General features: G+C 34.9%; 3 protein-coding genes across 3 annotated transcripts; 2 read left to right on the forward strand and 1 right to left on the reverse strand.

Annotated features, from left to right (window-relative positions):
- Positions 1 to 310: 310 nt before the first annotated feature.
- Positions 311 to 7,934, reverse strand: LOC122593109 (protein ABHD11). Its single transcript, XM_043765465.1, has 5 exons — positions 7,579 to 7,934; positions 6,194 to 6,432; positions 1,815 to 1,927; positions 817 to 957; positions 311 to 721 (listed from the first exon to the last, which is right to left on the reverse strand). Exons 1-5 carry the CDS (start codon positions 7,847 to 7,849, stop codon positions 472 to 474), a joined length of 1,014 nt encoding a protein of 337 aa, XP_043621400.1. The 5' UTR covers positions 7,850 to 7,934; the 3' UTR covers positions 311 to 471.
- Positions 7,935 to 9,955: 2,021 nt separating this feature from the next.
- Positions 9,956 to 18,042, forward strand: LOC122592569 (probable UDP-N-acetylglucosamine--peptide N-acetylglucosaminyltransferase SPINDLY). Its single transcript, XM_043764827.1, has 18 exons — positions 9,956 to 10,097; positions 11,199 to 11,632; positions 11,740 to 11,901; positions 11,992 to 12,167; positions 12,278 to 12,353; positions 12,710 to 12,838; positions 12,989 to 13,108; positions 13,415 to 13,483; positions 13,561 to 13,642; positions 13,760 to 13,854; positions 14,551 to 14,615; positions 14,798 to 14,996; positions 15,088 to 15,282; positions 15,387 to 15,481; positions 15,586 to 15,721; positions 16,140 to 16,357; positions 16,507 to 16,634; positions 17,308 to 18,042. The coding sequence occupies exons 2-18, from the start codon at positions 11,225 to 11,227 to the stop codon at positions 17,697 to 17,699; spliced, it is 2,745 nt and encodes a 914-aa protein (XP_043620762.1). The 5' UTR covers positions 9,956 to 10,097; positions 11,199 to 11,224; the 3' UTR covers positions 17,700 to 18,042.
- Positions 18,043 to 19,790: 1,748 nt separating this feature from the next.
- LOC122592007 lies at positions 19,791 to 21,149 on the forward strand. The gene has a single exon (XM_043764225.1). The coding sequence runs from the start codon at positions 19,791 to 19,793 to the stop codon at positions 20,964 to 20,966; it is 1,176 nt and encodes a 391-aa protein (XP_043620160.1). The 3' UTR covers positions 20,967 to 21,149.
- The last annotated feature ends 2,224 nt before the right edge of the window (positions 21,150 to 23,373 follow it).

Raw genomic sequence — 23,373 nt, forward strand, 5'->3', positions numbered from 1 at the left:
TAGTGATTTGGTTATATGTAATCATATAACATGTATACATGGATGGTTATGTTCGTTGTGTAAGTACTACAATTTGCGTTAATATATGTAACAACTCGATGATTTATATTAAAATTAAGTATTCAAGTTAAATCATATATGGCGAACATAAATGATACTTTCTGATGTTTTTGATGACATTTGGAGGTAAGCAACAATATGATCATTTGTGTCAAAGATGCACAGGCTGATGTGCAAAAGAGAGATGTAGGATAAGGACTTAGGAGGACTATTTGTCACATTTTATGTTGGATGAGGAAGAAGTGATAAATATAAAATTGAAACCACCACTGCAATTGTTATTGCTCGTTAGAATTATTTGATTTTCAAAATGGAACACACAGGCTTAATATATATGTCAAAAGCGGAATCTAACAACCTATTGATAGTTGAATGTTCATAAAATAAATAAATAAATAGAAGCCATCTGGGTTAACTAATGGATGCCATTTTGGGTGTCACAATCTCCAGAAGTCCCTTTGGGTTGTCCACATGAACCCAATGCCCAGATTCTGGAAGTACCACGACCGAAAGCTTACCCTCAGATTTATCTGCTCTTCGGCTGGCAAGGCTTAGCTTTTGAATTATATGTGGGTCCCACCTGTCGCTGTTTTCCGCACGCACAATGACTATCTCCATTCCCTTGGGTGGGTGTTCTAGGAGCGGCCAATAATCCATCTTCCTGAAAGATAATTATATAATCTATTTTAACGCCTTTTAACATGATCAGTTTAGCTTCTGATCCATCATTGGAGATCTGAGATCATAAAAGCTAACCTGTAGGAATCAAACATCTCAAAAATTCCCTCGAGATTAAAAGCCCATGTCTGGTGTTCTCCAGATGTTTTGAGATTGGTACCTATCCATTCAGACAATGATTTTGTAAATCCTAGATTGGTCAAGTGATCCACCAGCCACCTGTAACCAAGAGCATTATTATAAAACAATAAAGGGCTCATTGTTGACAATAATGTGAACTATCTGTTCCTATTCTCAGCGACTCAATTTGTATAGATATCTAAATATGCACAATGCACTACTTTAGCCCCATTCCAATCAAATTAAGAGAAACAGCTAATTGCATTAGATAACCAACATTTGATTGACTCCTTTTTTTGGTAATACACTTTATGAACCCACAAAAAGGTTCAAACTTTCAGATAAAGCTTGATTAACACAAAAACGAAATTATAAAATTTGATATAGGGTCATCATTTGACCAAGTTACCCGGTCAAAATGATGGGATCACACCTGACATGTCGGTAACTTTGACCACAGTGACCTTTTTACTGACATGGCACCTAAAAGCCAGCTAACTTGCTCACAATTACACAAATGCAACTTATTGAGAATTTGATCCTTCGTATGGGCAAAGCAAAACAAGATGAGGTTCAGGAATCATCCCCAAGAATGGTACTTAATCATGTAGAGGTCCCCAAGCTGTTAACCACTAGGCCAGATGTATGAGAATATGTGTAATACCAAATGTATAATCATCCCAAAGTTAGTTACATGTAATGCAATTTGCCCCAAATGATATGTAAGTTCAACTAAAAAGATTTCTTGAATTCGCCAAGTGATGTAGATTACTAGTTCCTAAACATCCTATACATTTTTGTCATAATTATCTAAAATAACTTGTGTAGCAAAAAGAATTATAAAATCAAATCAAAGTTTCAAGCAACTGAACTAGATGTTCAACTGACTTAGTCAAACATGGCACAAAATTTTATACGATGTTAAGAAAAGTGGAGCGACGAGGAACTACACTTACTTTCGTGATGGGATTTCTTTTGGTAGGCTCTGCAAAGTTTCCAGAACTTTCTCCACCTCCCCGCTAGTTTCTTCCGGATTTACTATCCCAGGCACAGAATCCAGTACCCACAACTGTTCTGCATCATGTGTTTGTCACAGTGAGTTATAGTCGTAAAAAAAGACCGATTAGAATTTGTTTGATACAGCAATTGTTAGCTACAGGTTGTAGAAAAAACCACATAGCCTCGACATAATGCTTAGATTTCCGGTAATTGCACAGCTTTATATTGGACAATTTAGGCAGTGCTTAACAGACTCTAAATGGGCTGATTTTCCCAGCAAGGCTCCTAATGATTCAAAGGCCAAGGTGCAAACCCTCCCATTTAGCAGCATTCAAATAGATTTTCCAGGATTACATTATAGTGGAGCAAACTTGTTTTGGTTATTTTCCATTTGAAATCGGATATGGTAAGGTTGCAAAAAATCTTAACCGCCCCCCCAGAAAAATGGCCTTATTATCAAACTCTAAGTCGCTTCTGACATCAAGTAAGTGTTACTTTTATGTTCTTGGTAGATTAATTGATTCATGATCATAAGATAGAATCTTGTTATGTGTAGAACTGATTCAACACATTTAAGAAAGAATTTATGTATCGTACAGAAAAAAAACTTTAGGAAAATTTGTTTAAGAGGGTTTTAAAGTGTTTAAAGGTTTAACTACATCACATTATTTGGAAAACAAATTAAATGATATGGGCTATTGTTATCTTGGCTGTAGCTGTTAAAATTGGGGGCTAGAAGCAATTAAAGAAGATCAAGTGGAAAGATGAATTTCCGAAGCAACTATCACCTATTATGCAATAAATGTATGTTTATTTCAAAACTTTAAACCAAGTCCATACAGAACCTCTGAACCATTCAGCAGTAAGTCCTAAAAGGTTGAATCAGGCAGTCCCTGAATAGCACTAGACAGTATTTGCAGTTAAAAACTTGCACAAGAACTGCCATCTATTCATAGATTCAACAAAATTGTCATTTTCATTCTGTTGAAAGATCAAGATGAGGACTAAATCAGTAGACGTATACTAGCAGTTAAGCTATCATGCTACAATATACCTAGGTCCTTGAAGAGGTGTGTGTTAGGAATAGCCCTTAGCCATAGCACAGCGGAAGCAATTAAACAAGATAACAACCAGAAAATAGATAAACGACACAAGAATTTAACGTGGTTCAGCCCCAGTGGGGGGCCTAGAGCCTAGTCCACCGGCTGCAACTAGGTTATTTTATTAAGCTCTGAACCATAAGATTACAATTACAATAAGGAGGTATATATAGGAGAACAGCTAGGGTTAGAAACTTGGTCCCCAAGGAAACCTAAACAGGCCTCCTTAATAGATCAGGCCTTTGGCCAGCAAGCCTTCAAACCCAACAATTTCCCACTTGAAGGCCTTGCGAAAAACTTCAGCCCGCCATTCAAGCAAACAATATCCCGGTCAAAAAGTAACTCTAGTAATCTTCTAGATAGCAGAAATCCTCCGGTTCCAAGAACAAACTAAAACTTCAAAACAGAAGTTTCCCAAATCTTCAGTTCTCCATGAATAAGCTAAGATTTCAATAAAAACATACAGGAACAGAAGTCTTCACGGGTCCAACTCCCAAGAACGAACCAAACTTCAATCCATGCATCCCAACTTCCCAAGTTTACCTAGTTGCAGCGGCCCTTTTCATCGGTCACCTGAAAGGCCCATTGAAGTTGTAAACCGCTCCAATACAGTCAGACACAGCTGACTCAGTAATGGCAAAGTCCACCAATGACTCATCCTCAATCTCAACCGGCTCCTACCGATTTGAAATACCGGCTCCAGAGAATCCAGATGAATAGCAACACTCTCCACTAGCAGTAGCATCACAGGAGAGATTTCATTCGGAAACCTGGTCTTGAGAACTTAACATCGATTTCAACATATGTCAACGCACTCTTCATGCTCCCACTCTTACAAAATCCCGTCTAAGTTCAAACCTCCGAATACGCTCAAAAAAACTCCAAGCACTCCAAACCTGCTACCTCTATTTTCTTCAATAAACAGTACCACATCCAACAGAAATCCAAACCATTCCAAAACACCCGTATATACCCGGTCGAACAAAGGCTAAACACTAATCAACCTAATATCTTGTTTCAATTGACTAACTTCAAACAATGGTACTTATCTTCTTTTCTTTTCTAATCGATCAAGGTAATATGACAACAACAAACTTGGTAACAACCACCCGCAAAAACAACACCCTGATCAGAATAACCCGAGATACAACTCACAATAAACGGATAGAGACAGTACCTCAACCTCTCTGATCAATGACGAACAAGAATGTCACGGTGGTAACCAAGAACAGTAGCCAATACCTTCTTGAACAAGAATAAAAAAAAAAGTGAAAGAGTGCTTTATCATCTTCCAATCGATCAATAACACCAAATCACCCCAATAAAACACAGAGTTCCAAACGGCGGCGGCTGACAGCAGCAGATACGGCTGCAACAGCGGCGGCGGACTGGTAGCTGTTTGGTAAAACAGTGGTGGAATAGCAGCAACAACAGCTGCAAACCAGACCCAAAACAGATCACAGGAAGAAGACGGCCAACAGCAGCAGCAGCAGCTAATAACAGTAGCAAACAGCTGCAAATAACAACTGCAAAAAGCTGCAAATAATAACGGTAGCAGGCGGCGAACAAGGGTTGAAAAAACCCTAATCACAGACGGCTAGTGGTGGCAGCAGGCTGAACAGCAATGGCGGCTACCCTTTGCACAGTTGTGAGAGGAAAAACAGCGAACAAGAGACAAAACCAAGACCCTAATCGCAAATCACAACTGTAGCAAATCAAAATATCAGATCTGAATAGAATCTGATCAAACACAGCCAAAAAACAGATCCGACCAAGAACAAAATCGAATCAAAACAGCCCTAGCTCTGATACCACTTGTTAAGAACAGCCCTTAGCCATAGCACAGCGGAAGCAATTAAACAAGAAGACAACAACCAGAAAATAGATAAACGACACAAGAATTTAACGTGGTTCGCCCCAGTGGGGGGCCTAGTCCACCGGCTGCAACTAGGTTATTTTATTAAGCTCTGAACCATAAGATTACAATTACAATAAGGAGGTATATACAGGAGAACAGCCAGGGTTAGAAACTTGGTCCCCAAGGAAACCTAAACAGGCCTCCTTAATAGATTAGGCCTTTTGGCCAGCATGCCTTCAAACCCAACAATGTGGACATATTTGGGCATATGTAAGAATCATAGTTTCCGAGTGAGTTTATATATTGAATAAATATATTAAACTTTTGGCAGAAAACTTCGGCATATAAAATCAATGGGATGTATAGTCAGCGTAACCGAAAGCGCTAATACATATAAGCTATCATATACAAAGCCGAAAGCAAAACGCATGAACCCTATTCATATACACATAAAGTCCTGAACTGCTAAACACAGCCACACAGGAAAATTGTAAACAAAATTATACTATCTCACATTTCGATGCTAACTTTTGATTGATGAAGTGACCACAGAAACTGAAGGACAATTCCTAAGGTTGTGTTTAATTACAAAAACTTTTTTTCTAATTTTCATTTTCATTCTTCTTATTAAATGCATCCTTATAAATCTACAGAAATGAGCTTTCCAAGGGGATAAACTGGAAAAGAAAGTGTTCTTTTCTTTAATGAAAATTATCTATAATCTATAATCCCTTATAAAACAAAATGGTCTCCCTATTTTAGAAAATTCAACAATTTTTTCAATATCCCAAACTACCCCTAAATAACCCTAACAAATACGTATAAAATGGTTAAGTTTTGCACCTTTATATTTTTTGCATCTAATCCTCGACTTATATTTTTAGAATGATAACCACGGTTAGATGCCTCATCGCCGAATCTCATGAAAGTAACCTAAACAGCTTGTATTATCGTTACGGCATCTCAAGCATTATAAATCATTGCCGCTGCAAGACGCGGGCACCCTTCTAGTTTCGAAAAAGTCAAATTTGAACATGTTCTCTGTTTTCCTAAAAAAAAATTCTAGAAAAAACTCCTAGTTTATTACAACTGGCCACTTTCTGATCTTTTCTCCAATCATTACATTTTGCACGTTAAATGATTCAAACATGAAGATCATATTTAACTATTTACAAGAACCTTCATAAGAAAAAAGATTAAAACACTATCAGTACATGCATTAAAAAATATGACTCTACACTATAAAAAACTTAATGATGGCACAGAAACAATAAAATCAGATACTTAATAATTCAGTAGGCAGAATGAAATAACTGATGATATTCGGATCAATTTACACCTAAAGTAAATACAGTAAAAAGTTTGGCATGAAAAATACCTGTTTGGGCAGCTTAGCTGAAGTACCATAGTCACCACGGGCACAGCTCATGACATACTGTAAGGCAACCTTACCGCCCATGGAGTGGCCTAAAACAACATCAGGCCAATTCCAACCATGAGACTTTACTAGATTAGCGACATCATTGGCAGCATTGATCATGTCATGAGGTGGTTGTAATTCAGGTAGGCCAGCCGATTGTCCATGGTTCCTCAAATCCAATAGAACCATCTTCCAATCTACATACATACATACATATACTAATCAATACTATTACATACTTGCACCCTATTTTTGTATTAAGTACTTTTAATTACCAGTAACGCAACTATATGTAGGACCGAAAATGCAGCACACTCTCACTTTACCATACACATTACTCCATCCCTCAAAATTTTGTTCATCACACTATTTCTACTCTTGATATAATTGTCAACTAATATAAAAGATTCGAGTTAGTATCAATTTTCCTAGTTAAAAAAATGAGATTTTCCCTATTCACGTGTAATTTTAACTTAGATATACATGGTGTAACTAAGGTATCCCAGCAAGGCTGGAGGTCTTTTTCTACCTTTGGTAGAACCTGGAAGCAACCTAGGGCCTAGGGGTAAGGTTGTCTACATCTCAACCTCCCCAATACACCGTCAAAGACGGTATTGGGACCCAAAAACCGTGAAACACCGCATTGGGAATTACTTACTTCCTATATAAGCGGTGTAACTAAGGTATCCCTGTGACCATATTGGGGTAATTATACTACTCATACAACATTAAGCTACATTATCAACCAACTGGGTTGGATCAGTGGTTCTCTGGAAACAAAGGTCATGGGTTCGATCCTCATGCCCAGCAAGGCTGGAGGTCCTTTTCTACCTATGGTAGAACCTGGAAGTAGCCTCTCTACCTTTGGTAGGGGTAAGGTTGTCTACATATCAACCTCCCCATACACCGTCGAAGACGGTATTGGGACCCAAAACCCGTGGAAGACGGCATTAGGAGTTACTTTTATACAACATTAAGCTACAGCAACAAACAACAACAACAAGGTACTCGATCCCGTCGGGCTACGAGGGAGGTATGATGTAGACAGACCTTACCCCTACACAAAGGTAGGGAGGCTGCTTCCAGATCCACGAGGTGGAAGGGACCTCCGGCCCAAGGATGAAAAAAATAGGGTTGGATCCACCGGAGTGGAAGATTTTCTCGATCTCAAGCTCTCAATCTCAAAACCATATGCTGACATCTCCGATCTAAAAATCAAGAGAAATAGCCGTTTGGAGACAGAGAGTAGAGAGAGAGAAACCAACAGGGAAAATTTTGTATCGTTGAGATATAATTGGGGTTTGTAAGGGTGGATATAATAAATGAGTAAAATGAATAAATACCTGAAGAGGGAGAGGAGGTAGAGAGAGAAGAAGCCAAATTGCGAGAAAAAGATCTCCAGTTTCTGGCGGAACCCATTAAGCCATGAAGAATAAAAGCGGTATGATCGGGTTCGGGTTCGGGGTTGGGTGATCGGACTTCTTCGAATGCTATGGTGGTTTCAATTGATCGATGACTACTTGTAGTAGTAGAATATGGGTAAATTAGTGAGTTGAGAAATCTGGTACAAAATCTGAATCCGGGTGATTTGTTGATGAGGATTCTCGTCGCCATTGTTCACGCAAGGTGTGGTCTTTTGGTTTGGTAATTAAACAGAGGATATGTTTTGTTTGATGTTACGAGTTACAACAAACTCAGCGCAATGCGGGGATAATCTGATGATGGTGGACGACTAACGGTGATGGAGTAAATAAATTAACGTAAAAATAATTTAAGTAAAAGGTTACTAGGAATAATTGAACTTCCTTTTAGCAAAAAAAATATATATATGTATTATTGTATTTGAACATGTAATACATCTTTTTCAATAACAATTTTTGAAAAAGTAAAAATATATCGGTTAAATTAATAATCTCGTTATCAAAACTGACTTATAAATCTCACCAAAATATTTCCACTAATAATAAAATAACAATCACTACAAAATAACAATATATAAAAGTATGTGATTTTATTTAACATATGGTATTAAAAAAATCACATGGATAATGATAGACGAACAACGTCAAACAAATTATAACATACAAATGAAAGTAAAATAACATATAGCAGTATTCAAGGTTATTTAACACGTGGTATTAAAATAAACATAAATTTGTGTTAATTATAAAATTGTCGCGTATAAAAATGTATTATTTCCTATAAAGTATTGTCAAGTTATATATTAGAGTTATGGGGAAAAGAACAATGTAACATGAAACAAGTACACTCAATCTCTCATTGAGAAATGGGTATAAAGGATCGAGTGTTTGTAGGAATCTATTGCGGTTTTGTATTTGGGTTTTATTTTTTCACGAGTAGAAGGTAGGTAATCATGTTAACCTTTTGTTATATATGTTGTTACGTAATAACATAGTTTATTGAGTTGAGTTTTGATCGGGTAGATATGTTTCTGAAAAGCTTGAGTTATAGTTCTTTATGTCGAGTTCATGTCAATACTTATTGATATCCATGATGAAACAAAAAGCTTTATTTCAGCTATGTTATCCACTGTTATGTTTAGTTTAAACCCAAAAAATATCATAACAAAATTATTTGATTTTATCAATGCTTCCTTATAAATACTCCTCGTTCTCACATAATATTATTGATGTGTTAAATTTGCCCTTTACCTTGTTTATTATTTTATAATATATATATATATATATATATATATATATATATATATAAAAGAAATGTTAGGTAAAGCATGCAGTACTTATCTTAGATAACACAGAGAGGAATTATGTAAAATTTATGGGGGGATTATGTAAAATTCACAGGGGTTTTGTATATTTATCAAATTTAAAGATTTAATTATAATTTTTTTTTAACATGATAGTACCTAAGATAAGTAAAGCGGTGCAGTACGAATTATATATATATATATATATATATATATATATATATATATTTAAAATTCTTACACTACATTCAGTGTCGACCTTACTATAGGCCAACAACATATAGTAGCAGAGTTTTAGGGGGAAACGGACTTTAGGCCATGTTAGGGTATATTTTAGGCCTTTTTTAAAAAAAAATTTATTTTGTAAGTTTACCTATTTAATAACATAAGTTTGTTGAATAGTTGCACCTTATATATTAAATCGAAATCACACCACTAAATTACACTTACTTTGGATATTTATATGTCACCCAATCAGAATTTAGAACATGATCATTTATTAATTCTTCGATCAAATCAACATTCATTAGAATTCGGAGTTTTTATTGTTGGATCACTTTTATGTTGTATCCCACCATTGTTTTTAACGTGAGCATACTTTTGACTATCCAGCCCGAGCTTCCAAATCATTACGACCGACATTGACTATATTTTTACTCAAATTATTTTTATATCAATTATCACTTATCCCTAATCCCTAATCGTAGTCGTTGCTACCCATGGTGTTGTCTACTTGTCCATTCAATTGCCGTCATTTTGCGTGAACACATGTGGTAAAAAGGAAAAACTACTCAGTAGTAACTGGTAACTTTCACAGCATTAAGTAGATTTATAATAACTAGAGCTTAAAAAATTTAGCGCATTCATTATTATTGGGGGGACATCTGAGGGTTTCAGTGAAACGCGGGCAAAATCATAATAATAAACACCCAACAACAAACAAACAGACACGCCACAGGGTTTCTTTCTTCCTTAATTTTTTTAACAACAACAACAACAACAACAACAACAACAATTGACTGGCTGACTTAACAAAACACAAACACACCGATACTCCTGTTCGATTGGCGCCGCACGGTGGCGCTCCTGCAGTCATCCTACCACCGTGTCGGTGATAGCGGCGGCAGTGATTTAAAAGTAAACACTTCTTAAGCCCTCTTACAATATTCATATATTTGTTTGTGTGAGTGAATTAAGTTATGCATTTTATTGTCCAGTTGTTGCTTTACCTTAGAGAACTTTTTTTTTTTTTTTTTTTAGGTTTTATTTTTCTTTTATTTTTTATGAGAAATTATGAACTTGTGTTATTTAAAGTGTGAGTTTAGGTTTATGTGTTTGATAGATAGTTTGAAGAATTCAATTTTTAAAAAAAAACTTGTACCTGTGTTAGGGTTTTGAGCTGGATCTTGGTTTTGATTTTATTTTATGTTAGTTTTAAGTGGACTTATTCTTTCTTTTGACCTTAAAGTTTGCCACTTTGCTACTCAAGTGATATAATGGAGTTTTTATGTGGTACACGTGCAATGCGGGAGAATAGTTTCTGACGGTTATCGGCTTTTATTGGGGTGATGGTGTGAGAGAAGGGTGGGTGGAGGGTGAAGGGTGAAGGTGACATTCTTATTGGATGTGAACGATAGGTAATGTGTCATGTTCCCATATTATGATTGGTAGTGTTGAATCTTGATTGGGAGGGGTAAATTATATATATAATCGTATAGATGTATAGATATAGTTTGGCTGGCGAAAGTGAAAAGAGAGTTGTGATTCACTAGCCAAAGATTATTAGATTAATATGATGTGTGAGTTCTTATGCAAGGTGACCTTGTGGCAAGACGTCCCAAAAGTCTCAAAAAGTCAAAAGAGACATGTGTTTGAACCTCACTAGGTAAACACCTTGGAATTGCCAGGGAAAAGGTCTAGGAAATGACCACCGTAATAATGGTTAGGCCACGTACATCAGAGCAAAGGCTCGACTTTCCCTGTGTAGCCTGAACACAAGGACCAATCTCCGTTTTATGCAAAAAATGATAAATAACGTTGTTTCAATAGAAATGCGACTATGTTGTGAGAACATGAGTTGTGAGGTTGAATGCTAGTATATATGTTTTATGAAATGGTATAAAAAAGTTATCATACTTGTTCAAGATTTTGTTTTCCTCGTGGCAGGAATAAGCACGAAATATGTGTGGCGGTCAGTTTTTAAACCATTAACGTTTTTTTATAATGTATTTTATTCAGGAGTCTGAGGTTTTAGCTATACCAAGATGGCATTGACAGAGAAGGATGTTGATGGGGAGAAGGAAAAGGGTCAAAACGAAAATAATGGTTTTCTGAAAGCAGTTGAGCCGTCTTTAGGTGTCAACAATTCTACAACTTTTGCTAGTCAAATAGTTAGTTATGAGGGGAAGGATGCACTTGGTTATGCCAATATTCTTCGCTCAAGAAACAAATTTGTTGAAGCTTTGTGTATATATGAAAGTGTACTTGAGAAAGATAATGCAAATGTTGCGGCTCATATCGGCAAAGGAATTTGCTTGCAGATGCAAAATATGGGAAAACAGTCTTTTGAGAGCTTTTCTGAAGCTGTGAAATTAGATCCACAAAATGCATGTGCACTTACACATTGTGGTATATTGTATAAAGATGAAGGCCGATTAATGGAGGCTGCTGAGGTATGTCCGTGTTTTCCGTAAAATCGTTCCTATATTATGAGAAACATTACTCAAATGTAACGATTTTATATAGTGTTAAGATTGTTGTTTTTTATTTGTAAATCCAGTCGTACCGTAAGGCTCTAGAGGCTGATCCATCATATAAGCCAGCAGCAGAATGCCTTTCGATTGTATTAACAGATTTAGGAACCAGTTTAAAGCTTGCTGGAAACACGCAGGAGGGAATTCAGAAGTATTATGATGCTATAAAGATTGACCCTCACTATGCTGTAATTTCATGTCTCTTGTACACTTGAGAACGTTTAATACTTAAATGCCATTTAATGCACCCTCATAGCTGATGTTCTTTTTTTGGGCAGCCTGCATATTACAACCTCGGAGTCGTGTATTCTGAGATGATGCAATATGATACAGCACTTGGTTGCTATGAGAAGGCTGCTTTCGAAAGACCGATGTATGCAGAAGCATATTGTAACATGGGTGTGATCTATAAAAACAGAGGTGATCTGGAGTCAGCTATTGCTTGTTATGAGAGGTTATGAATGCTTATCTGTAATTTTGCTGTGGCCTGTGGGGCAACCATTATTCTGTATTGTTGATTGTCATTATCTGATTTTATTTTATTTTTTTTTTGTATTTTTTCAGGTGTTTGGCTGTTTCACCAAACTTTGATATTGCCAAGAATAACATGGCAATTGCTTTGACAGATTTGGGGACAAAGGTAATTATATAAGGCAAGAAGCTGTCTTTTTGGTGAAATTTGTAGAAATTTTACAAATCCTCACCTGATCTTAAGCAGTGTATAAATTTGTCTGCACAATATCTATTTTTCTCTACTGTTATTCTGTGAGATCGTCCAAATTGTGACATTCTTTTGTAAGGATAATCACGAGTTCCATCTTACTCAACATATGCATCATTTGTTAAAGCTATTTATCCTTCTAAACAGATGCTTTTGTATAATGGCATTAGAAGATTGATAGGCCATAAGATATTGTATCTATTTATTCTTGCTTACGTCTCATGTTCTATTCATGTGTTTCTTGGTTTCCCTTTTTACTCATGGTATTAATGCAGGTCAAATTGGAGGGAGATATAAACCAAGGTGTGGCATATTACAAACGAGCTCTGTACTATAACTGGCATTATGCGGATGCCATGTACAACCTAGGGGTTGCTTATGGGGAAATGCTGAGGTTTGATATGGTAATTATTTTAATATTGTTTCGTTTTAATGATCATTTTGTTATTGTGTATAAAGAAACTACATTCAGTCATCTGTTTGGCTTTTGTGTTATTTTCTACTTCTAAAGTGTTGAAGTAAACAAAATGTAGTAAGCTCCCATTTTTGTGCAGGCAATTGTATTCTATGAACTTGCATTCCACTTCAATCCCCATTGTGCCGAAGCATGCAATAATCTTGGAGTTATATATAAAGACCGAGACAATCTTGATAAAGCTGTGGAATGTTATCAGGTAATTCCTCTCACAGATGCATGTAACTGCCATGTACTTGTGTCTCGTCTAATATGCTTTGACAGTGTGATTAGTATGATTACAGAAACTATTTGATCATAATGATAATTTAACCTTCTCAATAGAACAATATTGGACGTTATATCGATCTAAAAAACACACTTAGTTTATCTTTTTTATCTTTCTATGTTATTTTATTTGACCCATCTAACATGTTAAAGATATAAATAAATGGGTCAAAACTGCCACCCTTTTACCTATTGATCTAATTCTAATAGATTTTTATTTCTTCTTATTCTGTTAAAGTCGGCTTTGTCAATTAAACCCAATTTCTCCCAGTCGTTGAACAACCTTGGAGTAGTTTACACAGTGCAGGTACAAATTATTACTATCTTTTAACAGTATAATATGCTTCATGTATTACCTGGCTTCATATAACAGTCAATACGTAGGGTAAAATGGATGCTGCTGCTGGCATGATAGAAAAAGCGATTTTGGCAAATCCCACATATGCAGAAGCTTACAATAATTTAGGTTTCTTCCTCCCTCCTTCCATCTTCCCTAAACAATAGACGTCTTTTTTGGTATCATTTTTTTTTCTTTTGTCCCAAGGGGTTTGATACATATCATGTTACCAACTGTTACTTGTAGGGGTTCTTTACAGAGATGCTGGAAGTATAGCTTTAGCCATTGAAGCATATGAACAGTGTCTTAAGATAGACCCAGATTCTCGTAATGCAGGCCAGGTATCATTATATGCATGTGAATGTGATACTAGTTCTGCAGTTCATTTAGCTTTATTGGATAATCCTGTATAGTGATATAAAGTAGTATACATGATGCTTTAATTGAGCCAATCTTTTTAACTTTTTAGAGTCATAATGTGAAGTAGTGATTTATTACTTCTCTAAAGGGATGAACTACATAGTATTATTGCTTATGTAATAGAGTACCAACCATATGAGCTAGCGGCAGAGTTTAATAAAATTAAATGATAAAAATACTGAAGACCTATAGATGGTGTTTTTATGCTCCGAATGAAAAGTATTGTTTGTTATGTATTTTGTGTGAGTCATTTTCATTGTAGGAATTTACCACGTCAAAACTTTAAAGCATTATTAGGCAATGGTGTTTGATAATGGAAGAGTTTAATTGTACTATAATACTAGATGAGGCAATACCATGGTGATACTTTTCGTAAGGTTCTATTTCACTGTTAGTGAGGCAAATTGTACCATCGAACACTTTAAATTCGGTTTCTTCGATCATTTCTAATTACTAGTTACTACAGAGTAAATAGCTAGTAACCTTTCTAGGCTTTAATTATATATCTTTTAGTTTAGTGCAGAACTTTATTAACTGACTCTGAGTCAACACAATTAGTTAAGATGATTAGAGATTCATCATTGTTCTTACTGCTGTATATTGGCTATTTGTTGCAGAACCGTTTACTCGCGATGAATTACATCAATGAGGGAACAGATGAGAATCTATACGAAGCTCACAGGTCCACTTAATAACTATCTTGTCAAATGCATGTTCATTGAATATGTTATATTAAAATATATTAAATCGAACAAATACTGCTAGAAATTAGGTGGTCAAACAATGTCATTCTTTGCAATGTATAGCTATGTATGAGTACAAAGGTTAACGTTTTTATAATATCACTTGTACGACTTGTTGCAGGGAATGGGGCCAGCGTTTCATGAAGCTGTATCCTCAATATACTTCGTGGGATAATTCAAAAGATCCAGAAAGACCACTTGTTATTGGATATGTTTCTCCTGATTATTTTACACATTCTGTGTCATATTTCATTGAAGCACCTCTTATCTATCACGACTACCTTAACTATAAGGTAGTTGTTTACTCGGCGGTTGTTAAGGTAAGCGTGTCTACATGCCATATAAGTTCGTGGAATTTTTTATATGAAAACGGTAACTGTAGCTGCAAGTATACTTTTGTACGTGCTGCAGGCAGATGCAAAAACTCTAAAGTTCAGAGACAGAGTTGTGAAAAAAGGTGGCATGTGGAGAGATATATATGGAATCGATGAGAAGAAGGTTGCAAGTTTGGTTCGAGAAGATAAAGTTGATATTTTGGTGGAACTTACTGGTCATACTGCTAATAATAAGCTTGGAATGATGGCCTGTCGCCCTGCACCTCTTCAGGTATGATAAATAAAAATTAGTTAAATTATGGCTGTCAATCTTAATTATTTGGGTATTCAACATTTTACTTGCATTTTTATTTGTTTGGCTTCATATAATGATAGGTCACCTGGATTGGGTACCCAAATACAACTGGTTTGCCTACTATTGACTATCGGATTACTGATGCGCTGGCTGACCCTCTGGATACAAAGCAGAAGTACGATCTTTTATTTTTTATTTTTTTTGCATTCTCATGATGTGATATTACAAGTTTACGTTGTTAAGGGTATTAAACTCTATGGAAGTTTGTATTGATGGCAGGCATGTTGAGGAGCTAGTTCGGCTACCCGAGTGCTTTCTTTGCTATACCCCATCTCCTGAGGCTGGACTTCCATCGCCGGCGCCTGCTCTTTCTAATGGGTTTATTACTTTTGGCAGTTTCAACAATTTAGCGAAGGTAATGAGAACATTTGTGTATATTCCAAATGTGACATGATTAGCATTTTGGGTGACAGATTATGATGTGTTTGGCTTGAAATAAGTCGCATGTTGGTATGGTTACAAACACAACATTTTTTGCTATAATTATGTCAGTCATTACTCATTAGATAAAACAATTAGTCTTAAAAAAAATTGGAACAATTAGGGAAGTTGTATATGTTACTTTGGGTTACTTGTAATCTCTTCCGGCATAAGCTTATATTTCTTAATTTTTTTTTAACTGATCGCCCGTTTGAGATAAGATTAAAGACAAACCAAATTGACTCGTTCATAAATTATATGGTTGAAATTGCCATCTATAGTTTTTTTTTTTTTTTTCCATCGACTGACAGTGGGATTTTATTGACTTCTGAAAAATTTTTATATTCTTTCAGATAACCCCGAAAGTGCTTCAAGTTTGGGCCAAAATTTTATGTGCAGTTCCAAATTCTCGGCTTATTGTGAAGTGCAAGCCTTTCTGCTGTGATAGTGTAAGACAGAAATTTCTCTCGACATTGGAGCAGTTGGGTTTGGAATCATTACGAGTTGACCTTTTGCCGTTGATTCTACTCAACCATGACCATATGCAAGCATATTCTCTTATGGACATCAGGTACGCCCATTATTTTCCTATATGTTATGCAATCTTATATATGTATTCTGTTCAATGGTTTTAGAAGCTATATTATGCTTGTCACTTCTCTCTAATATTGTCTATCTAGTCTACCATTTCTATTAATATCTTGTTGTTTTGTTATATAGCTTGGATACTTTTCCATACGCAGGAACTACAACCACATGTGAATCCCTTTATATGGGAGTTCCATGTGTCACAATGGGCGGTGCAGTACATGCACATAATGTCGGCGTCAGTCTTCTAACTGCAGTTGGTGAGTTGTGATTTTGTGTTCTTTTTACTTAATTCAGTTCGTACTTGGTTTAACTGGACGGGTAGTACATGTGGATATTTTGTAGCTCAGTTATTATCTTTCTATGAGATATTCTGATACCCTTGTTATCTCTCTTTCTATTTTGTAGCTCACTTATTATCTCTCTTTCTATTTTGTAGCTCACTTATTATCTCTCTTTCTATGTGGGATTATAGAATCTTAAACTCGGGCTGGGCCCAAATCCAGTCTGAGGTTTGACTCATCCTGGGGTCAAACATTCTAAAATATGTAAATCTTTGGATGTTGACACAAAAAGACAAAGTGCACTGTTCACATACGATTGTCATATTAAAGAAGAGAATACTTTTATAAGAATAAGTTTGACCTTTTAAAATATTTATAAGTTCTATTTTTCATAAAATTTTAATATCCTGTTTTAATTAAACTACTGTTTCTGTATTCATTATATGAAAATGTTGTTTATAATAATGAATAATTAATCTTAAAAATAAAGTTTAAAAACTTAGAACTGAGATTGGTTGGGTTTTTTGGATATTGATCAGGTCATTATATCAATCTCTATACAGGTCTTTGTTACATATTTGCATTTATAAACTATGTAGTTTTTGGAATTTCATATTTATTTCTTAAATTATGCTGATCTAAATTGCAGGATTAGAACGCCTGGTTGCCAAGACCGAAGATGAGTATATCCGGTTAGCAATACAATTGGCTTCTGATATTACGTCACTCTCAAACCTCAGAATGGATCTAAGGAACCTCATGTCCAAATCCTCCCTGTGCAACGGGTCCAAGTTTATTACCGGGTTGGAATCTGCTTATCGAGATATGTGGCGTGGGTACTGTAAAGGCCACATTCCATCTTTAAAGCGAATGGAGATGATCCAGAATCAGACACCACAATTTACCTCTTTACTCTCAAAAGATGATCCATTTGGGTCAGTCAAGGAAAATGGATTCAGTTTAGGTCCTCCACGTTTGATAACTTGTGAAGAAAATGCAAGTCAGACAAACCAGTGTTCAAGCGCTGGTCAGTGCACATGAGGTAGGATTACAGAGTCATTATACACATTGAGGCATACACGATTTCTCTATAGTAGTCTAGACTTGTTTTGTGTCCCCTTGCGGGGAAAAAAAAAGCCTTTTGTATCATATTTAGGGGTGAGTTACAACTGAAAGGCCTCGAGAATGTTGTGTAGCATCAAAAATGGTGGCCTGTTTGTTGCCATATAACTTACATTTAGAAAATTAGAACAGGGAAACGAGGCAGGTTGATGAGCATTTCTGCTCAGAATCATATTGAATATAAAGCTTGTAAAATTGGTCGTCTTCATTTCAATATAAACACCATTGTGTAGGTTTGCCAATGGGTCAAGTTTCACGTGCATATTATGACTTACAATGCAGGGAATAGTGGCTTATCATTTTTGGGTAACAAGGTATGTTCCCCGAAACCCAGGTCATGCTGCAGTTACTTGTTATCAACGAAGGTTCTTAATTATCAGGGTCTTTGTGGTTTCTACAAGATTTTACTGGAACCGAACCGAAAGTGGAAGAAAGTTTGTGAAAGATAATACTTAATGGTCCTTGTTCAAAAACTGAAGTCGAGAAGAGGGGAACCAATTTAAAAATTTGCAACTTCGTTTTACCGTCTGGTTGAGCTCTTTCGGCTCTCAAATTTTGTATAAGAAAGACTTGTCGGGATGAAATTGAAGCTCTAACTGTCTAACCTAATGGTTGTGGGGAAAAAATAATTTAATAACTTCATTAAACGTTTGGTGAATGCTCAAGTTATGCAAATAGATGGTTAGCCTAATATGTCCTCATATTATACAAGTAAAATATATTTTCTAACATTCGAGTATCGTTGTATCTTCATTTTTACACCAACCCTTTTTTTTATAAGTATAATTTATGATGTACCGTATCTTTTGTCTTATTTTATAGTATAGGTGTGTAGTTAATATGAAAATATCTAGGTCAACATGTAAAACTAAGTTCCTAAACTTTTTTTCTATACATATATTTTTAAGGATGTATGTTACTTACTTTGTTTGAAAAGATATACTTATTATTTTGAAGTATCATTAATACATGTCATACTTTAAGATATTAATAAGTTAGCATGCAAAAAACAAGAAATATATTAATATGTTAATGGCTAAATTAAATTAAGATGTTTTTCAATGTTTTCAGACAAACTTTTAAGGTTAACAAAATTCCCATAATATTTGTTTTGTTTCTCAGTATGTCACTACAGACTCGATACCAAAAGCAAAGAGGAAGATGAGTATATAACAATGACGTCCAATAATGTCTTTGAGAATATTTATCATTTTATTATAAGTTATCATCTTGGATTTTATTCATACAAGTACTTGCATGTTTTTAGATGTCTTTACAAACAATATTGACATTATAGTTAGTTTTAATGGATGTATCACAAATAATTTATACTATGAATAGTTTACATAAACAGGAATTTGGGAATTTTGAGCAAAGTTTATTAGATTAAAATCCTTAAAAGGAGATATGGGGTGTTTTGTGGCACATCGGCATATTTCGAGGTCACGACATTTTTTTTTATCAATCCTCCTCAATCTATATTAGAAGTTTTTTTTCTACCAACGCGAGTTTAAAAAAACAAAGAGATGTCTTTTATTATTTCTTTTATACTATACTTTGTAATATAATAAAAAGACGTATTTGAATATTTATAATATTATGTACATGTAACTGTAAAACAAAATTTTTTGTTTGATGTACTTTTAAATTTTTAGACTTTTACTTTTGTTAATTTTATTGTTAAAATGTATATTTGGATTTTTGAAATATAAGTGTAGTTTTGAGTTTTGTAATAAATAATAAAAATCGTTTAAAAGTAAGAGTTTTATTATTCAAAGCCCGATGAACTGTATTTAAGTTGCATTACATTTAACATAAAATTTAAAGGTGAGATTTTGATATGAAAAATATAACTTTTTATGCATGTAAGAGCATTCTTAAATGTCGTATTTAACCATTTTATAAAGAATACAGAGAATTTCTTTGTCAACACAATCCCTTGTTAATCAAAATCAGGGTTTTTCTAGGGTTCTTCTATCTTCCTTCAATTTCCTAAAAACCACTCTTACAATGTTAAATCTCATCTCAAAAAACATAACTTTTTCCATTATCAAAACAAAATCAATTTACATACCATATCCTCATTCATTTTCATCGTCTTTATCAATATCATCATCATCATTAGCAACTCCCAAAAATGTAAGTGAATGTACATCACTTGATAATTCATTTACAGTTTCTTATCTTATAAATTCATGTGGGTTCCCACCAGAAAAGGCTATTTCAACTTCAAAGTACTTAACTTTAAAAAGCCAAGAAAAAGCAGACTCTGTTATAACTTTTTTTAAGAAACATGATTTTACTGATTCACAGATTTCAAATGTGATATTTAAGTTTCCTAGAGCCTTAGCATTTAATCCCGAAAAGACCCTTTTGCCGAAATTTAAGTTTTTAAGTTCTATAGGTTTATCGAATTCTGATATTGCAAAGTTGTTGACTGCTAGGCCCAAGTCTTTAAGTAGAAGTTTAAAGAACCGTTTAGAACCTAGTTATAATGCACTAAAAGATTTGCTCCAGTCGGACGAGAGAACTTTAATTGCTATTAGGAGATGTGCTTGGGTTTTGGATTGGGATTTTCAAGGGAATATGATTCCGAATATGCAATTGTTGAGAGATGTTGGTGTGCCAGCGTCGAAAATGTTGTATGTATTGACTTATCAGCCTAGAGATTTTTTGGTTAGTAGTGACCAGTTTAGGAAGGTGGTTGAGGAAGTTAAGGAAATGGGGTTTGATCCTACGAAAACGCATTTTATGTTGGCGTTTCATGCTTTTAGGTCTATGAAGAAAATGACATGGGATAAGAAGATGGAAATTTATGAGAAATGGGGCTGGTCTAAAGATGAAATCTTGGCAGCTTTTAAAATGGATCCGTGGTGTATGATGAGATCGGAGAAGAAAATTGATAAGGTGATGGAGTTTCTTGTTAATAAAATGGGTGTTGAGACGTCGGTTATTGCTAAAAATTCTATTTTGATTTCTTTGAGTTTTGAGAAACGGATTGTTCCTAGATGTTTGGTTTATCAGTATTGTAAGGACAAGGGATTGATGAATAATAAAAATCATGTTGGGTTCAGTTGGTGGCTGAGGTGTTCTGAAAGTGTGTTGGCCAAGAGATTGGAAAAATACGAGAAGAAATCTCCTGGTGTTTTAGAATTCTATCGAAAAAAGCTAGATCTTGCGACTTGAGTTGGTAATTTGTTCTATTTATGTGGTAATTGTTACTTTATTCTATAAGTATATCCATTTTGTTGCGGATGACAAAATAGAATTGTAGGACTTTTACCCTTATGGCATAACTTAACTAGTTATTCTAATCTGTCATGGATTCTTAATTTATATAAGATCTGTTCATTCTTGAATCTTGATTTAGAGGAATTTGCCATGTGATTTTATGTGCCAAAAAAAAAAAGATTTTCGATGTCATTGTTCTTCTGTTGCATATGTTTTTTACAGAATTTGTAAGCTTTTGATCTAATATATAATTCACATGAGAAATGACTATTAGTTGAGTTTGCGTATCTGAAATTTTGGAGCGTAACTTCACTTGTAATTATACGATCTGATGTAGATTCCATATTTATATAGGAAAATTGATCATTTCCTAATTTTAAGAATTTGACATATGTTAATTGTGCATTTCTTTTATCTTTGCGCTTGTTCTTCTTTTGGATAAATGTAGGCTGCTTTTGAATGTTGCAGTTTTTATAAATGTGTGAGCATTTGATTTGATATATAACTATGAGAAATGACTATTATTTGTGTATCTGGACTGATATTATATGCAAATATGAAAGATGAAATGGGTGTATTTATGGACCAGAGTGTAAATGGTATTCTCTACTCTTTCAGCTGCAAATAGTAATCATCACTTTCTACATTTATAGGGGTGGATTATTGGGAGGGTTTAAAAAATAAGTTAACCAGGGTAAAACCTTTACCCAAAAAAATAGTATGAGTAATTGTCAACAAAGATCTTAATATATAATAAAAACCTACCAATTTTTTTGTAACATACTTTTAGTATAAAAAGGTTTGCTTTCTGTTAAATAACAGAGAGTATCTCATGGATTAGAATCTTATATTCTTATATTACCTATAGCTAGATGAACTTCTGTTAGTCAATTCTTGTATCTGATGAATATTACCTATATTCTTATATTCTTATATTACCAATCTCATGAATATTACCTATATTCTTAAATAACAGAGAGTTGGTCAATTCTTGTATCTGAGAGAATCCAACTTCTTATCTTTATTGTTGTAATATTTTTGAGTTTCCAGTTGTAATATAATCTCGCCACTTGCTTTTTTTGGAAATGACAAAACCCGATCGTCTGCACACTGCTGGACCTTGCTGCTACTGTTTAACTCGAAGACCTCTGGTTTCAGACTTTGAGGTTCAGTTTTTCTCATATCTATGAATCACTGAAAAATGTGCTACCTTTTTTTTCGAAGGCAACTATCCACAATTTCACACACCACACAACCATTCTCACACTTATCCCTAGACCCTAGCTGAACGTGAACCGATAACCTTATAATTGATGGGTCACCTCAGATACTGAAATGCCGTTTGGTGATTGATGTGCTACTATTCAATGCTTGTGGGAGATTGGTAGTTAAATCCTGTTATATGCTTATAAAAAAAAGGGATTAGTGTGCCAGAATGCAACAAACTATACCCAAAAGGTTATAGTGTGCACGAACTAACGTTTTTTTCTATTGTATGCATAAACTTAGTAAAAATGTTCAAATCATGCAATGTGTATACGTGGCAGCCCGTACACCCGTATGAGTTGTACGAGCTGCCACGTGTAAAAAAATTTATTTGAATAGGCTACGTGTAAGGTTTTTATTGGTCGGTCACAAAAAGTTGCATAATATAAACTTTTTTATTAAGTTTATGCATACAATAAAAAAAAAACATTAGTTCGTGCACACTATAACCTTTTGGGCATAGTTTGTTGCATTCCGGTGCACTAAACCCTAAAAAAAAATAGAGGTATTTGACCAAAAAAAAAATCACCAATAAATGAAGATATATATATATATATATATATATATATATAGGTGAAAGTTATTTTAGGACTACTCCTTATTTTAGGACCAATTAGGACATGTGTTTTTTGTGACTTACACACCACCATGATCATCTCCGACCACCATCATGATTTTTCGGCGACGGGGACCACCGGAAAATCATTTTTAAGTTAACTTACACATGTGTAAGTTATATACAACTTACACGTGTGTAAATTAACTGAAACATGATTTTTTGGCGACGACGGTGGTTGCCGGAGGACCATGTTATTGGTCGGAGATGATCATGGTGGTGGTGGTGATGATGATTATGATGTGGACATGTGGTCCTAATTTGTCATAGAATTAGGGGTGGTCCTAAAATAACTCACCCCTATAAGGGTGGGGGGAAAAGTTAATTAGAGACTCTTTATTTTAGGGACCATTAGGGACACTTCTCAATCATTCATTTTTTATCATCTCCGACCACCATCACCACCACCACCACCATGATCCTCCAGTGACGGTGACCACCGCCACCACGACTTACACATGTGTAAGTACAACTTATATT

The sequence above is a fragment of the Erigeron canadensis genome, chromosome 3 (assembly GCF_010389155.1).
Source record: "Erigeron canadensis isolate Cc75 chromosome 3, C_canadensis_v1, whole genome shotgun sequence".
In the NCBI taxonomy this organism is placed as follows: domain Eukaryota; kingdom Viridiplantae; phylum Streptophyta; class Magnoliopsida; order Asterales; family Asteraceae; genus Erigeron; species Erigeron canadensis.

Coding starts and splice junctions, on each gene's coding strand:
- LOC122592569 (XM_043764827.1), top strand. CDS start 11,225: ATGGCATTGACAGAGAAGGATGTTGATGGGGAGAAGGAAAAGGGTCAA. Junction 12,168..12,277: donor GCTATTGCTTGTTATGAGAG/GTTATGAATGCT, acceptor GTATTTTTTCAG/GTGTTTGGCTGTTTCACCAA. Junction 15,482..15,585: donor CCTCTGGATACAAAGCAGAA/GTACGATCTTTT, acceptor TATTGATGGCAG/GCATGTTGAGGAGCTAGTTC.
- LOC122592007 (XM_043764225.1), top strand. CDS start 19,791: ATGTTAAATCTCATCTCAAAAAACATAACTTTTTCCATTATCAAAACA.
- LOC122593109 (XM_043765465.1), bottom strand. CDS start 7,849: ATGGCGACGAGAATCCTCATCAACAAATCACCCGGATTCAGATTTTGT. Junction 1,928..6,193: donor CAGCTAAGCTGCCCAAACAG/GTATTTTTCATG, acceptor GATGCAGAACAG/TTGTGGGTACTGGATTCTGT. Junction 958..1,814: donor AAAGAAATCCCATCACGAAA/GTAAGTGTAGTT, acceptor TCTTGGTTACAG/GTGGCTGGTGGATCACTTGA.